Raw genomic sequence first — 16,315 nt, forward strand, 5'->3', positions numbered from 1 at the left:
ACGACGCAGATGATTTCACCGCATACGCAGCTTCCATCAACAAAAACTGCGAGGCGTTTCAACTCAACCGGCTTACTAGTGACCTGTTCAAAGCTTTGCGTTTCTTATGTGGTTTACAATCGCCGCGGGACGCTGACATACGAACTCGGCTCATTAGTAAGCTCGAAGCCGAAGAAAGCGCCCCACCTGCCGAAGGTTGCCAGCTTACCCTGGACAAGCTGGTAGACGAGTGCCATAAGCTCATCAACCTGAAACAGGACACACAAATGATTGAGAAGAAGGACCTCTCAATCAAAGCTGTGTCCCTCCATCCAAAACCACCCGAGAAGAAGACAAAAAAGGTTCTGAAGACGCCCTGCTGGCTCTGCGGGGACTCCCATTACGTCCATGAGTGCCCGTTCCAGAATTCCACCTGCGGAAAATGCAAACGCAGGGGTCACAAGGAAGGTTACTGTTCTTCAGCCGAATCCAAGAGGAAACCTACCGACAAGCATCACAGCATCAGCAACCGAAAGATGAAGAGCATCAGTTTGGTGAAACATGTTGACATCTCCAAAAAGCGCAAATTTGCTGAGGTAAATTTGAACGGTGTCAATGTAAAGCTCCAACTCGACCATAATTTCGACGGAAACCTGGGCTTGCATCGGGAAACCAACAATCAACCAGAAGAACATCGTTGCGACCAGTGCATTCGGAAATATGCTTGACGTTTTGGGTGAATTCAACGCACGAGTAACCATCCGGAACGTCTCAAAACGAGCATGCATCTACGTCACCAACCATCCAGATCTGAACGTCCTTGGCATCGACCTCATCGATACATTCAACCTTTGGTCGATTCCCTTCGATTCACTGGACGGGTCCACTTCGAACTTCCCTATGCAACCAACATTCGTCACTGGGGATCAAGTCAAGGCAAAAATTCGACAAAAGAGTTCGGTCAAATGGATACCTGGTAGAATAATCGAACTCAAAAACGGAGGGAAGTACACCGTACTGCTGGACAACGGTCGACTCATCAGATCTCACACCAATCAACTGAAGGGCTGAATCATCGAAGCAGCAGCACCGGTTCCAACACCAAATCTTCCATTGTCGGTGTTGTTGGATGATTTCGTTCGAGCTCGTACGATCTTTCTTAAACAAGGGAGATGTGGTAGGCCACAACCACACAACCAATCAGAAGCCACTAGAATGTCGCAGCATGCTATCATCACGCTAGGAGTACCTGCTGGTATAAATACCACCCCTTGTGTGAAAGCTCTGTCATTCAGTTGTCACACTTGCTTGAATAAACATATATCTCTAGTTTAGTCTTTGCCTTTTCATTCGTCTGGGAACACGACAGAAGGGGTCATCTGAAAATCTGAAAACGTTTCTCATCATTCCTGGTCTTAATATGCATCCATGCCAAATTTCAGATTTCTAGCTCTTCAGACGGCTTAGCCTATAGAGGAGAAACAAACAAACAAGCAAACATACAGAAATTGCTTTTTATATATTTAGATTTTAGGCTTCCATTCGTGATTATTTTATTAAACCTACTAAACAAAATATCGTTTAGGATGCATCAGAGCAAGTTCACTGGTGTTAGGGGAAAGTGGTAGAAATTTTGAGCACATTTTAAAAATTTTACCATGCAAAAATGTTTTCAAGATCTTTGGCCGTTGTATTGTATTACAGTCAGTGTGCAAAATATTCATTTCAATCATTGAAAGCCGAACGCAACACAAGCTCAAAGTCGCGCACCACCTATTCCTGTCACAATGAAGCTTTTCGACTTTCAAGCTTACATGAAGCCAGCATTGCTGTCAGTCTTTTCCAATTGAACGAATACTAGTCCGGCTTTCAGTCCAATAGGAATGAAAGCTGGAAACAGCTTTTCAATTTTCGATGACTGTGTGCGCTGTTCATATTCATATTCATTTGAAAGGCAGACTTTTTCAGTCATGAAGGAATGAAAGAGCGCCAAGGAACGCTTGAATATAGCAACAACAACAAACACTACCGCGTGCGGCGGTGTAAAGGACATGATACGGTGTATGCAAATTTGATTGCACACAAGATTATTTTGATGTGTTTTGCTTTCAGTGATTATCTCGGAATAAGGGATTGTTTTGGTATACACATACGTTTATCTTTCCAATTCAAGTTATATTTCATAGACATTCAAAATGTAAACAAAAAAACATTAAAAAATTGTTTGTTATTTCTCGTTTTGAAAAATAATGATCTTCAAACTATGTCTTCAGTAGGCGACGGACTACGCGATTTCGATTACTGGGGATTTTTTTTTATTATCTGACGGGTTTGCGCCGGGGGTCTTTAGATTTTCCCCAAAATTGAAAATTTGGTTCATTTTTGCGACTTAAAAACACATTTATTTTTTCAGATTTCTAACATTTTTATTTTTTGAGTTAGCTTTGGTTAGATTTTTTTGTAAATAAAAAACAACCATTTTTCAAAGCTACATAACTCTGTTGTTTCTCAACGGAAATTATAAAATAGCACATCAAAATGCATTGAAATTTTATCAGCTTTCCAAATAGAATAGTTGAAAAAAATTAAATAATGACCTTCAACATGAAAAGTTGTAAATAAACTTTAAATGGCGTCTAAAAGTACCGTCTGCACCACCGAATATTTTGCAAAAAATACCATTGTATAGCTCGATTCATGGTGCAACTTTCATCTGAAGACACCAAAGTGGGCCATTAACACCTTGAAGAGTTATGAAATAAATAATGACAATAAATCTCTTTTTTTGCATCGAAAACAAACAATGGTCGAACAACTGCACTCACATATGGAGAAAGCAAGCACTTCTAACAACATGGAAACAAAAGAACTTATCAAAGCTGGTAAAAAAACACTATTTTTTCGTCCTTTTCAGACTGCTTTTACTCGCATAACAGTCCCATATGAATTTTCGTCATTTTAGGTCAACATAAGGCTTCAACATAAAAGACTAAAAAAGAGGTTTTGTTCTAGAAATTTCGAAAAAAAATATCAATTCGTGGCTGTCCTATATGAAATATACCTGAATAACAGTCCCATATGTGAAATACCACGGATTTGGTTACTTTTCAATGTTTCTTTCGGCGAAATAGTCTTTGGTTTATTGTTTTGAATCATTTAAACATTTTTTTAACTCACTTGATGTCGAATGATGCACACTAGTTTTCGAAGGCAGGTCTGACTTTCTTAAGAATGACTTCCTGAGCGAAAAACTATCGGATGCAATCAAAAATCGTAAAAAGATTCAACTTACAATGTGGAATTCATGATATTTTTTGCAAAAGTATGTTTCTTTTTCTGACAATTGCATTTAGATGTTCAAAAATGATCAAATTTAAGTCTAAGAAAGTAGCTCGGTGAGAAAAATATATTTTGTATGGGACTGTTATGCTAGTAGATTCGAAAAAGGTTTCAAATATGGTCGATAAACAGTCCCATAATGAATAAAAATGGTGCTCTCGACCTTACCAACAACACAATTTCGAAAATATCAGGCATAACGATTTATTATGACAACCTAGAAACGATTTTCGTTTATGCTGAAAGTGGTGGTCACAATTTAAAAATATATTCCAAAAAGGAAAAAGCTGATTGTCTCGCTTGCTTATTTTTGTATATGGGGCTGTTATGAAAGAAGGGGCGGTAGATTGTTGCAGCTTAACTGACTTCATGTTATATCCAAAAATCTAATAACGTATTCGTTTATACCCAATTTTGCACCAGATCACAACAAGTTATGCACATTTTACTGTCATTTTTAGAAGTTTATGCGCTAAGTTTTGCATCCGTAATTCCCCAGATTTGATTTAAAATGGACCGTGGAACACTGAAGATTCGTGTGTGATATTTACATCTGATTCAGTTACAATTAAGTATTCTAAATTTTCGATTTTAAGTTTCTCCAATCTGAATTATATCTTATTCTGATTGACAGACTTGAATGGGGTTGAGCTCATTTTCAATTATCAAGTTTTTTTTCGGATAGTCCTAAAATTAAATAATTATATCTTATTTTGATATACGTACAACTTTTTCTGAAACACGGACATCGAAGTCAACGGCCCAAACCGTACGTTTAAGAGTTTCGCTTAACAGATTCATAAAATTGAATCCAAGTTTTGGGAAACCAAAAATGGGGCATGGTTTTAGCAAATAATGTGGTTTATTGACATTCCACTAGAAAATTTTCTCGAAGCACTCATAACTTGATTAGTTATAATTTTGATAGGTTTTATTCTGTCCAATATCAAACTATGCTATCTGAATGAGATATAATCTTGAAAGGAGCATATCTAAAATTGATATAATTTAGCTATGATCGCATAGATTTTTCGATATAATTTGAGATATTTTAACATCCTACGAGTACTGAATAATAACTCATTTAGATAGGAAAAATATTAGTATCAAAATATCTCATCTTGATATAATTTAGTTTTTCCCTCCTGATCGAGTGGGCTGGCCATACTGAGCTCTTTGATTATTTCTACAACATTTGTGCCACTTTCTCATACTTTTTTGATCAATGGGAAAGGATTTTGGTGTCCAGTGCTTAGCTCCCGAAATAAAAACTATGTAAAGCACGTCTATATTTCATTTTTTAATCACATTTTTGTGATCCCAAACACAGGGACTGAACCTTCTACTATTGGCATTGATTATGCTTCACAATGATCTTTGATCGAAAAATTAATAAGTTATATAGTATATGACCAGGTTGTAAAAGCAACATTCCCATTATTAGTTATATCACTTAAACAATACGATACTCAGAGTTTTGGTTAAAATTTAAAGTCAGTTATGCTGCAAACACTCTACAAAGCACGAAAAAGTAGTGTTTTTTACCAGCTTTGATAAGTTCTTTTGTTTCCATGTTGTTAGAAGTGCTTGCTATCTCCATATGTTAATGCAGTTGTTCCACCATTGTTTGTTTTCGATGCAAAAAAAGAGATTTATTGTCATTATTTCTTTCATAACTCTTCAAGGTGTTAATGGCCCACTTTGGTGTCTTCAGATGAAAGTTGCATCATGAATCGAGCTATACAATGGTATTTTTTGCAAAATATTCGGTGATGCAGACGGTACTTTTAGACGCCATTTAAAGTTTATTTACAACTTTTCATGTTGAAGGTCATTATTTAATTTTTTTCAACTATTCTATTTGGAAAGCTGATAAAATTTCAATGCATTTTGATGTGCTATTTTATAATTTCCGTTGAGAAACAACAGAGTTATGTAGCTTTGAAAATTGGTTGTTTTTTATTTACAAAAAAATCTAACCAAAGCTAACTCAAAAAATAAAAATGTTAGAAATCTGAAAAAATACATGTGTTTTTAAGTCGCAAAAATGAACCAAATTTTCAATTTTGGGGAAAATCTGAAGACCCCCGGCGCAAATTGTCAGATAATAAAAAAAAACCCCCTACTGCTAACATATAAAACATCTCGTAGTGTCTATTCATTCTGAATATGAAAGAAAAAAAAATATTCAGGAAGCGAAAATTTTCATCAAGGACCTACAAAAATATTCATGAACAAAAACATCAATCATTTTCAATCGAATATGACTGGGCCGGCTTTCAAATGAATTTGAAAGCATTTTGACAGGAAATGAATACGGTAGAAAGCTCCTTTACTTTGAAAGAAACAAATATGAAAGCTATTTCAAAGCTTTGACTTTGACAGATAGGATGCTGTCAGTTGAGTGAAGATTGAGCTTTGACTGTGGAAATTTTGAACACTGATTACAGTACTGTTTCTATTCCAGCCGTATGTGATTGAAATATGGCTATTTTTGCATCACAGCATGCGAGCTTAACCCTTCGTTTCATAAAGTTACAAATATGCAACAATTAATTAAAACTGTTCTAAACTTCACATTTAGCTAAAAAGTAAATTTTTTTTCGATGGGAATAATATTTATAATTTCAAGATCACGTTCAATTAAAAAAAAAATATTTTTAGTGTTTATTGGAACCAAAAAAACCCACTTGAATCTGAAAAATATGGAATGTGGAAAAAGCCTAATTTTTCAAATTTTTGGCCTAGTGTAATTCATATTGAGAATTTTTTTTCGACTCAAAAAAAATATTTTCGTATTCCCACTAAAGTAATTTACATAATAAACAAAATTTGAGATTTTTTTTTTGCTTTTTCTCTGATATAATGGGTTTTCAATAACTGTTGCAAATATGCAACACCATGCAACGGTAGTACCCTAGGTAGTTATATGGGTTCCATAGTGTGTTTTCGAAACTTGCATCGTTAAACAGTGTATTTGTTTCCCGATGACAATGTTTTCGTTATAAATGATTTATTATCATGTTCAGGCCGTATTAAGAGGGGGGGGGGGATGAGAAAAATTGCCCCCCCCCCCCCCCCTGAATAAAGAGGACCCCCGAGGTGAAAAAATAAAAGTTTTGCTCTAAACCGTTATCAAAACTAGAAAAATATTATAAAAAGTTCAAAATTTATCAAACTTTAAACTAGGACGGGTCCGAATAATTAACTTATTTGGGATTTGTAATTCAGCGTATGTAAAACACATTATTTTGATTTTTTTTCCGCGGCCCATTGGTATAACAAATACATATTTTGAATAAAAAAAATGTCGGATGCCTTCACAACTTGCAAAATAAGCATACACCAATTTTCAAAAGTTCTATATTATTCAACGTGATTCAAACTCAAGTACGGGGCTTTATCCAGAGAGTTTAAAAATCTAAAAACAAACAACGAATACGCTTTTTTATTTTTCCACTTGAAAATTCAGTACTATCTGCCAACATTCGATAACCGAGGTTTGAAGTATTGTTTTGCTTTTTTTTTTTTCTTAGAGATGAAGGAATGATTTGATTGAAAATTACAATGCTCATTATTTTTTACTAAAGTATGAGCCGTTTCTTATTATCAATCGACGAAAAATGCTCTTTATTTATACTATTTAACCTTTTCCTGGAAGCTCTGGAAGTTGATTTTAAATTGAAACTTTTTGTTCTCGAATTTAGTTTTATTTTTATTTCTTTTTTATTCTTAAACTGATTTCAAGTTTGAATTCTAATTTTAGAATCATGTTCCAAATTCTAATGCTCATTCCGAAGAAATCTTTATTGTTCTTTTAATTTTGCCAACAAATGATATTTAATAGTTTAATGTAATTTGTAATTGGATCATTCCTTCAAAACTAAATTGAGACTTTGCTCTTCAATATCAAGTTTGTTTACTTAAACTGGCATATAGTTATGGTATGATTTAAGATTAAGAATCTTTATCAGAACCAATTTAAATACGTTTTCGGAATTGATATGTGTTGATTTGTTCAAGGTTATGTTCAGAAAAGTTGTATAGGTAAGAAGCTTTCCATTTTGCCGCCGGTCGTGGCCTAGAGGATAGCGTTCCAGCCATCTAAGCCAGAGTCCATGAGATCGAATCCCGATCACGACACATATAGTGCTCTTTCCGTGGTCTGGTGGTAAGATGCTAGCCATAAAATCCTTGAAAGATGTACGCCTTAGAGTTAAGTAAATTAGATCTCTTCAAAGAAACATGAAGTTTCACTGAGATCCTATATGTGTGTGTTCGTTTTTTCAGCACCTTCAAGCAAACGTAAGAAATAATTTCCTCAGTAGGTGGTATGTTATCGCATAACTACTCCTAGCTAATTTCTCGAGAGTCTTTGTAGTCTAGTGGATAAGCTGGTGCGAGTCTGGTTCCGATGTGCCAGGCTGGGTTCGATTCCCGGTATCGGCGAGACAACTTTTGGGTTCGAATCCCATAAGAAGCCGACAGGTAAGATGTGTTTCCTCTTATAACTGATTATATGAATGTTTAACCAGCTGCCAGCTGGCCAGGTATATGCACGGATGCCGGAATACCTCTAAGTAACCTGATTGACTCGTTCTTCCAAAATATACCTACATACGAAGCCATGGGGTCGGTTCCAGAATGCATGAGAGCACATACTTAGGCAGAAACTGCGGTGAATCCGTGCACCCATGGTGGAAAACCAACATACATAACTTCTCCCAGATAAATTCTTAACTTTCCGGTGTCCAGAAATCTAGATTTGCGAAGTTCCTGTGCGAAAACTATGATTAGTGCAAAAGAAATTAGGAATAAGCATTTATTTCCAGTTGTCAAGTGTGAAGAAAAAAAGGTGTAACCGTTTCATGTTGTTGCAAATATGCAACAATTAATATTTTTGCTAAATAACCGAATTATGTGAAAATAATATTTTTTCCTTATTTTTCCCTTCATGTATTCATCATTGCGCACTATTGAGAATTTTTTCGAGAAAAAATAAAAAATCATGAAATGAAGGGTTAAATAAAGTTTCCAAAATGTGCTGAAAGTGTCAAAATTTCTACCACTTTCTTTCAACACCAATGAACTTGCTCTTAGTAAAAAAAAAATCCGCAACATAATTTGTACGTTTAAGTTTTCTTTACCTTAAGATGAAAGATAAAAGAAATGTGTTTATAAGTGACTATTCGAGTATTCCCTGCCTTCCTTTGAAAACGTTCAATACCGCAGTCCGAAATGGACTTCCGGAGATGATCTCCGAAACGGGACAGCAGGGTAACAAGCCTATAACACTGTACTAATTGAGTTATTTTCCCTTTTCCACTGTTTCGCAGCCTATCTGTTCCCGTTCCGGAAACCGAAACGAGTGAGGACGGCCTTCTCGCCGACCCAACTGCTTAAACTGGAGCATGCCTTCGAGAACAACCACTACGTGGTGGGAGCGGAACGGAAATCTCTGGCCCAAACGTTGGGACTCACCGAAACCCAGGTTGGTACCTTCTCCTATTTGTGATGATGATGGTGATGATTTCACGCTCCGAAACCGTACTTAATTTGTTTGGCCATGTTTATGGTGGTGATAAATTAAACGCTGATAAACTGCGGGTATCTTCGATCTCGGAGCTGATGTTCGGGTTATTCGCTCCCAGGGGAGTAGGACGAATCCAGGGAACTCCTCCTGATCCAGGAACACTCTAGGGAAGCGAACGAAGTAACCGATAGCATCAGGGAACCATTTCCCCCTGCTGCTCTAGGGGAAAGACCGATTCCAATATAATCATACAGAACTTCACAACACAGCAAACTTTCAACACGCTCGTTAGCACTCCCTGTTGTTGGTTTGTTTTTCTCCTTTTTTTCTGTTCCGGTGAACTTTTCGGTTCAACTTCTTGGACGAAAGCAAATGGTCCCGGGTTTTCTTGGTCCCGGTCTCAGGCCGTCCAACCCCCAAATTGAGTGGCTGTTGTTGACTCACTTAATCTAGCGTATAATCGGATTAGACGCCGCAACTCAACAACCACCCTCCCCTTCAGTGTAGGTTCTAAGGAGTTGAATGGTCCCTTCGGGAAGTTTCCTGCTTTTAGGATTTTCTTAGGGGAGGACGATGAACAGTTTTGAATGTATAAAATGTCCAAACAAATATGCAAGAACGACGGTTTCGGTTCAGAAACAACGAGGGTGGGGACATGACAATTTTCCAGACATATTATCTCAAATCGAGTGTAGATTAGTCCGGGATCCATGACCGGGAATCGATGGGGCATTGCCGGCCCATTTTCAAGGGTTGTTGGAAGATTTTTTTTGCTGGTCCACATTTCACTCGATGGAGTTGGGGCAGCGGTCATAATTAGATTAAATTACAATTATTAGGATGTGTGGATGGGAAAGTGGAACCCGTCTAAGGACCGTCGCGTCGCCGCCGTCTGAGGATTTGACTGGCGACAATGGCGGCGATTGAAGTTTCGAGGGCCTCGTTGTTGTTTGTTGTGGGACAGCAGGTGTGAACTTTGACGGGACTTTTGGTTAGTGTTTCCAATTGGTGAGGGTGTTACGAGTGACTAGACGAGGCTTTAGATTATTAACGGTCTTTAGGAGCCAAAAATTGGGCGACGTAATTCTACACCTTGGATTAACAGCGGGCTTCGAGAAACTGAAAACGGAAAATAAAGGCCTCCCAATGGTTTAATTCAAATGCTATGTAATGAGAAAACCCCACATATTTTGCAGGTGATTATTAGCCTCCCTCCCGATAAATTTCACTACAAAAACTGTAGCTGGTTAAAATCGATAGTTTTGTTCCGAATTCTCTACTTTTTCCCGGGATGTTCTGTCCAGTATCTAATTTTGATTGATTTGCCTTCCTACTAATTTCGCATCGGAATGTCCCCGATTGCTAAATAGCTGCTGGTTCAGAAACGTTTGGTGCCGGAGTTTTTCCAAGCGTGTCAAGTTTGATTTGAATTGATTGCAAAAAAATTTTTACGGTACACTCAGAATCTTTTTTCGACGCCCGGATACATAACGCCCGAAAAACAAAAAAAAACTGTTTTTTCCTGAAAATAGTTATTTTCACAATGTCGTTTCTAGTTCTAAATAAAATTTCCAACGAAAAAAAAGCATAAGCTAAGCGATTTATAAGAAGTATCTTATGGAAAATACATGAAGAATTTTTTTGAGTGTACGACTACAACAAATGAATTATAGAACCCAACACGAACATTGCCATACACTTTGAAACATCAGCTAACGATCCTGCCACCCCAAAACCACTTATCCAAACATTATTTGCAATAAATTGTGTAATGGAATGCACGAGCTGGTTTCCGCAACGCGTATTAAAGTAAATTTCCCTTTGCCATTATTTAATCAAGATGGCTGCAGCCCGCACACACTCTAAATAATGCGGAAAGCAACAGAAAAAAAATCGTTCAAGTGCCAAGTCCTTTTCTGTGTTGCATCCTTATAAACCCTTACCCTCAGGCTTCGTTGGCAGAATATGGTTTATTATGGCAGCAAACCAGTCCTGGTAACTTCATATGCATATACAAAAATATGTGTAGATGATACGTTAAATCGAGTGTGAAGTATTTGAATGTTCTCCCCCTTCTGAGCTCTCGAAAAATACCCCAGCCAAACTGACGGCGCGGTTCTGCGATAGACAGGAAAGCAAATAAAGCGAAATTGTAGCGTAATATTTTTATTGCTGCTGCTCGGATGATGTGGGGTGTTTCCGTCGATGTTCTAGGTCGGTCGGATCAATCTGGTTGGCTGGATGACTTCCTTTCTTTCGGGACAGGGCAGGAGGCCGGAGGTGCCGTGTCCTAGATTCCATATAAAGCAAGCTCTTTCTTTGCCATGATGATGATGATGATGATGATGATGATGGGTTGCATGATATTTACTGGTGAAATTGAATCATGCGCAGTAAGGATATGCTCAACAAAAAATGGAAAGGACGTCCGATTCATTTTACCCAAAATGAAAGTATGCTCTTGAAATGAATTTTCTGGCGGCTATTAGCAATAGAGAGACAAGTTTCCGATACAGCTAATCGTTGCAAGACATGTGAAATAACGTAGATAGCTCAACAATCCAATATGTTTTTGATTAGGTACCAGATTAAGCATATTTTGATACTATTTATAGCAAATTGTTAAGGTGTGGCCCCTCCCTCGACTAGAGCAAATGGATCGTGCGCAAACACAGAATTTCGATGGTAAAGTTGTTTTGAAAGTTTTTTCAGGCTTGTCTTGGAAATTTAGAAACACTTATTTTAAATTTTCTAATCTAGGGGAAAGGTTTCCTAAATGGGCCTATCGGGTTAAATGACCCTACGGCTGTTTGATGAAATGGCTGACCAGACAGCTTATCTGACCAATGCATTTTGAGGGTGATACGCTTAGAACATAAGGCAAGAAAGCATTTTATGAATTTACAAACTCAAAAAAAATTAAAAAATCAAACAAGGTTTTGATACATTTTGATGTAATATTTCGACTTTTAAAAATTATACGTAAAGAAGATTAAAACAAAAACTTGGATGGTTTTTGTTTCTTACTCAAATTAACTTAAGAAATAAAACATATTTCAGCTTTTGTGGAGGTTTAATAATGATTATATAGTGCAATAATAAAGTGTTTTTGTATGCCCCCATCATGTTTGTAAAATGCCTCCATCCTAAAATAACAGGTTAAATAGAATAAATAAATGATTTTTATCATTGAACCTTCAAATCTAAGCTCTGAATAACATCTTAAAAGAAAATTGAAGATCTAAAAAGAGATTTGATAATGTTTTTCTCATGGATGAACTGCCTCCATAGTATGGCAACCCTAACTTTTGTTTTATTCCATAAAATTGTAAAATACATATTTTTTTATAAAATTTCAGCTTTGTCTTACGGAAATTATTACTTTCTAGCAGTTTCAATGAAATTATACGGAAATATTGCCCAAAAAACAGAAATTTGGTTCAAAACATAAATAGGCGCATTTAGCCCGCTCGGTTTGAGGTTCGGCATTTTAGACAACACTTATAATAAAATCGTTTTCTTGGAAACAGAAAAAAAATTTAACATAAAAATTACTCCAATGTATAGAAAACAGATGCCTGCACACGTGTATATAGTTTTTGTACACATATTCGATGTGATATTTGATTAAATCAGTGTTCTGCTTAATAGGCGCATATAGCCCGCTCCTCCCCTACGTCTTTCCTGCAACTCAGTCTTGTTTACAGAATCCGGAATTTCAAAGCAATCTAAGCAACAACTCTGCGCTTCTTGAGCAACTTCGTCTTGCTTACCAGAGCCGAAAAGTTCTATAAAATATATTGCAGCAGCTTTTCGAATCTGTACTTTTTCAGCCATTTGGTCTTTTTTACCGGATGCAAAACAATATCGGAAACAAGCATTTCAGTCTGTGCTTCTTAAGCTACTTAGTCCTGCTCACTCAAGCCGGAACTATTTCAAAACAATCTTAGCAACAGCCTTCTCAGCCCTTGCTTCTTCAGCTAATAATTTTTTGTTGTACAAATTGTGCCAAATTCTTTATTTTCATTTAAGAAAGTTGGTTTCATTAAGAAGGACCTTCGAACCCAAAGAGACAAGCTGCAAAGAGCTTCAACAGCAATTGCGGAAAACTGTTTGTTGAAAACGCAGGTTTCAGTGATGGGGTAGAGTTGTTGTTTATTTTCATTCTTAGTTATGTTTTCAAGAGCAAGTTCACTCGTGGTGGAAAGAAAGTGATTGAAATCGTGACACTTGTAGCACAATTTGAAAATTTTGACATTTGATTTTTTTCAAGATCTGCTCCTGCCAAATTTTTGTTCAATACTATATCTTTTCTGGCCGTATTACGGAGAAAAAAGTATAGTATTTTCAACATTTTTTCTGATTGATTCTCGACCAATTATAACTATCCAAATTTCAACAATACATATAATAGATATAATAGATATAATAGATAATCGGATTGATTTCGTACATTCAAAAATTCTTAATATTACATTCAACTATGGTTGTATGATTGATTTTGTGTATTCAACTATAAATATAATAGAATCAACTATAACTATAGTATATTCAACTATAAAAATATGATTGATTTGATTGTAAATATGATAGATTCAATTATAATAATATGATTAATTTTATTGTTAATATGGTAGATTCAACTATGACAATATGATTGATTTAATTATACATATGATGGATTTAATTATATTTCTATGATTGAATCAACGAGTTCAACTATAAATATTGTAATTTAAAATTCTATTTATATCGGAAGTTATCATATCTCGTCATTTCAAAATTATGATGTTTTTCTTCGGCATAATTTTATGGCTGCGTTTTACTTTCTTTTAATTTCTTGTTTCTGCATTTTGCATCTAGTTCATTTTAGCCGCCACGATACAGGAAAAGGTGACCAGAAATCCCGATATCCACGTCCTGGTTTCTCCGCTGTTGTTCTTTTTGCATCTTGATGCATGATTATTATGCGGGTCCTGGAAGACATCCTTAGAAGTCCATGGAGCAGAACCCGGCAAAGATTGACCTTGTGGGGGGAAAATTCACTCAATATCATGACAACTACCTACCATTCGATATACCAACCTTACTGACTAACCAATACTAGTTTCCTGTGGGACCTGCCACAGGGGAATATCTAAAATCAATCATACAATTGTAGTTGAATTGATCATATTTACAGTTGAATCCATTATACAATTACAGTTGATACCATTATATTAAAAGTTGATTGCGTAAAGTCAATCATCAGTTTGTAGTTGAGTTTATTATATTTATAGTTGGATGCGAAAAAATCAACTACGCTTTGATGATTGGTATAGCCAGCTGAAATAATTAGAACAACTGTGTTCTTTTTTCTCCGTGATGTGATATAAATCCAACTTCTTTTGCCGCCGACCATGGCCTAGAGGATAGCGTTCAAGTCTTCTAAGCCAGAGGTCATGAGATCAAGTCTTGGTCACGGCAAACATAGTACTCTTTCTGTGGGTTGGTGGTGTTAGCATTAGTAAAATGCTAGCCATTATATTCTTGAAAGATGTACGCTTAGTCTTAAGTAGAATTTAGATCTCTTCAAAGAAACATGAAGTTTCACTGAGATCCTATATGTGTGTGTTCGTTAAAAAAGTGTGGAAAAATTGACGGCCATAGTTTTCAAACATTTTTCGCATTGTGAAATTATTAAAATGTGCTAGAAGTGTCAAAATTTCAACCGTTTTTTTCCCAACACAACCCAAGCAACCAAAAGTCCCATAAAACAGGTACAAACACGCTTACTCAGCCCCATCATCGATATGAAGTACGTTCTATGCAGCTCAAAATTTAAGTTCTTATTGATACTTTCAAGTTTCAAAACAAGTCTTAATGATCTTCTATTCAGCTTTCAGCGGCCTCTTAATTCAGCTTCCGAAAAGTCAAAAAATGAGCAAAAAATCTCTCTCTATCTCAACTTAACCCGTTCGTTGGCTTCGGTTCATTTCACCTTCTCTTGATTATTTATCGTGTTCTGTACTGGTCCCGCCATGATGCCACGCGCCGGATTTCAAACTCGACAAATTGCTTAATTGTTTCTTTCTTACATTTCCTACATATATCCCATCAGAATGGTCACTCAAGTACAAAATTACTTATTGAAAAAAACTTTCCCGGCTTGGGGATCGAACCCCGACCTTCGTGATGAGAATCGAACACGCTACCACGAGACCACGCCTAGATGTTGTTCTAACTGAAACTAAAACTCGAAGAGATGATTTAATTTTGAAAGCACATCAATGCACTTTTTGTGACTTATTAATACCCGTTTGAGCACTTTTGTGCCCTTTATGTGACTTACCAAATCCCGTATAGAGCACTTTTGTGCCCTTTATGTGACTTAAGTCCCGTATAGAGCACTTTTGTGCCCTTTATGTCCCGTATAGCGTGCGTATAGATCACTTTTGCAGCTTTCAAGTTCGTTAATGAGTACATATAGTTAACAAATGGGAATTGGGCAAAACAAGTCACATACAACGTATATATTAATCACTGTTGCAACTTTCAAGTTCATTAATGAGTACATAAAGTTCACTAAAGGGAATTGGGCAGTTGATTCTCTTTGTCAGCCAATATGTAACTTTCAATGCCTTCATTCAAGTAAATATGTAACTTTTGGTTGCTTGGGAAGTAAGCTTTCTCTAAGTAAGTCAAACAGTCAATCGCAAAATTGAGCGTACGCGTAGCTTTTCTCTGCAAAGCACATCAATGTCCCACGAACTTTATACTTAGTTTAAGTTGGAGCTCTGGAATCGTGCCATTACGCAAAAATGGCGGTGTAGTGATGAAAAGTCAAACATGTTGTGTTTGTGCCAAAGGAGGACATTCGGTTAAATTTGTTATAAATTCGATCAAATTCAAAATTTTGAACTATTTTGATGGTTAAGCTTCTGGAAACAGAAAACCTAATCAAATATTGCCTTGATTTGAAAAAAAAAATAGTGGTCCACTTGTCAGCAGATTTTCAATCGTTTTAAAGGCTTCCAAAAAACCTTGTATGGTTATTTTTATTAAATTTCTAAAAAACTTTTTTAAATCATCTGCAAAATCAAATTAAAAACTTAGGTTTTGCTTTGAAAGTTTTATATTTTGTATAAAAACAATTCCATCATCTGAAGAAATTATAGTACATTTTTGAATTATAATTTGAACTAGACACAATTTAAAAACTTAAATGGAGCGGGGATTTGTGTTTAATCTATAAAATATACCCGTTCGCACGGCCGTTGTAGAACTGAAACGCTGACAAATATGGAAAAGTAAAATAAAGGAACAGGCTCACCAAGAATGCCAAACAAAACGCCGATCCTAGGTGTCCCGGCAATCCCGACTTGAAGCTTAGGGGGTACTTTTCTATCCGAAAGTTTCGTTTCCGTTGCTTGATTGGTTAAATTACTAGGAATCTCAGCCAATTTCCGGACTTTGAAATTTGCT

At 36.3% G+C, this 16,315-nt stretch overlaps 1 protein-coding gene across 1 annotated transcript in view; it reads left to right on the forward strand.

The window, feature by feature from the left end:
- Positions 1-16,315, forward strand: part of LOC129744263 (homeotic protein empty spiracles-like) — a 134,801-nt gene that overhangs the window by 105,194 nt on the left and 13,292 nt on the right. The window contains exon 2 of the mRNA XM_055736739.1: positions 8,655-8,809. Within this exon, the coding sequence (XP_055592714.1) occupies positions 8,655-8,809 (155 nt within the window). The remainder of the gene's footprint in view (positions 1-8,654; positions 8,810-16,315) is intronic.

The sequence above is a fragment of the Uranotaenia lowii genome, chromosome 1, assembly GCF_029784155.1.
Source record: "Uranotaenia lowii strain MFRU-FL chromosome 1, ASM2978415v1, whole genome shotgun sequence".
Taxonomy (NCBI): domain Eukaryota; kingdom Metazoa; phylum Arthropoda; class Insecta; order Diptera; family Culicidae; genus Uranotaenia; species Uranotaenia lowii.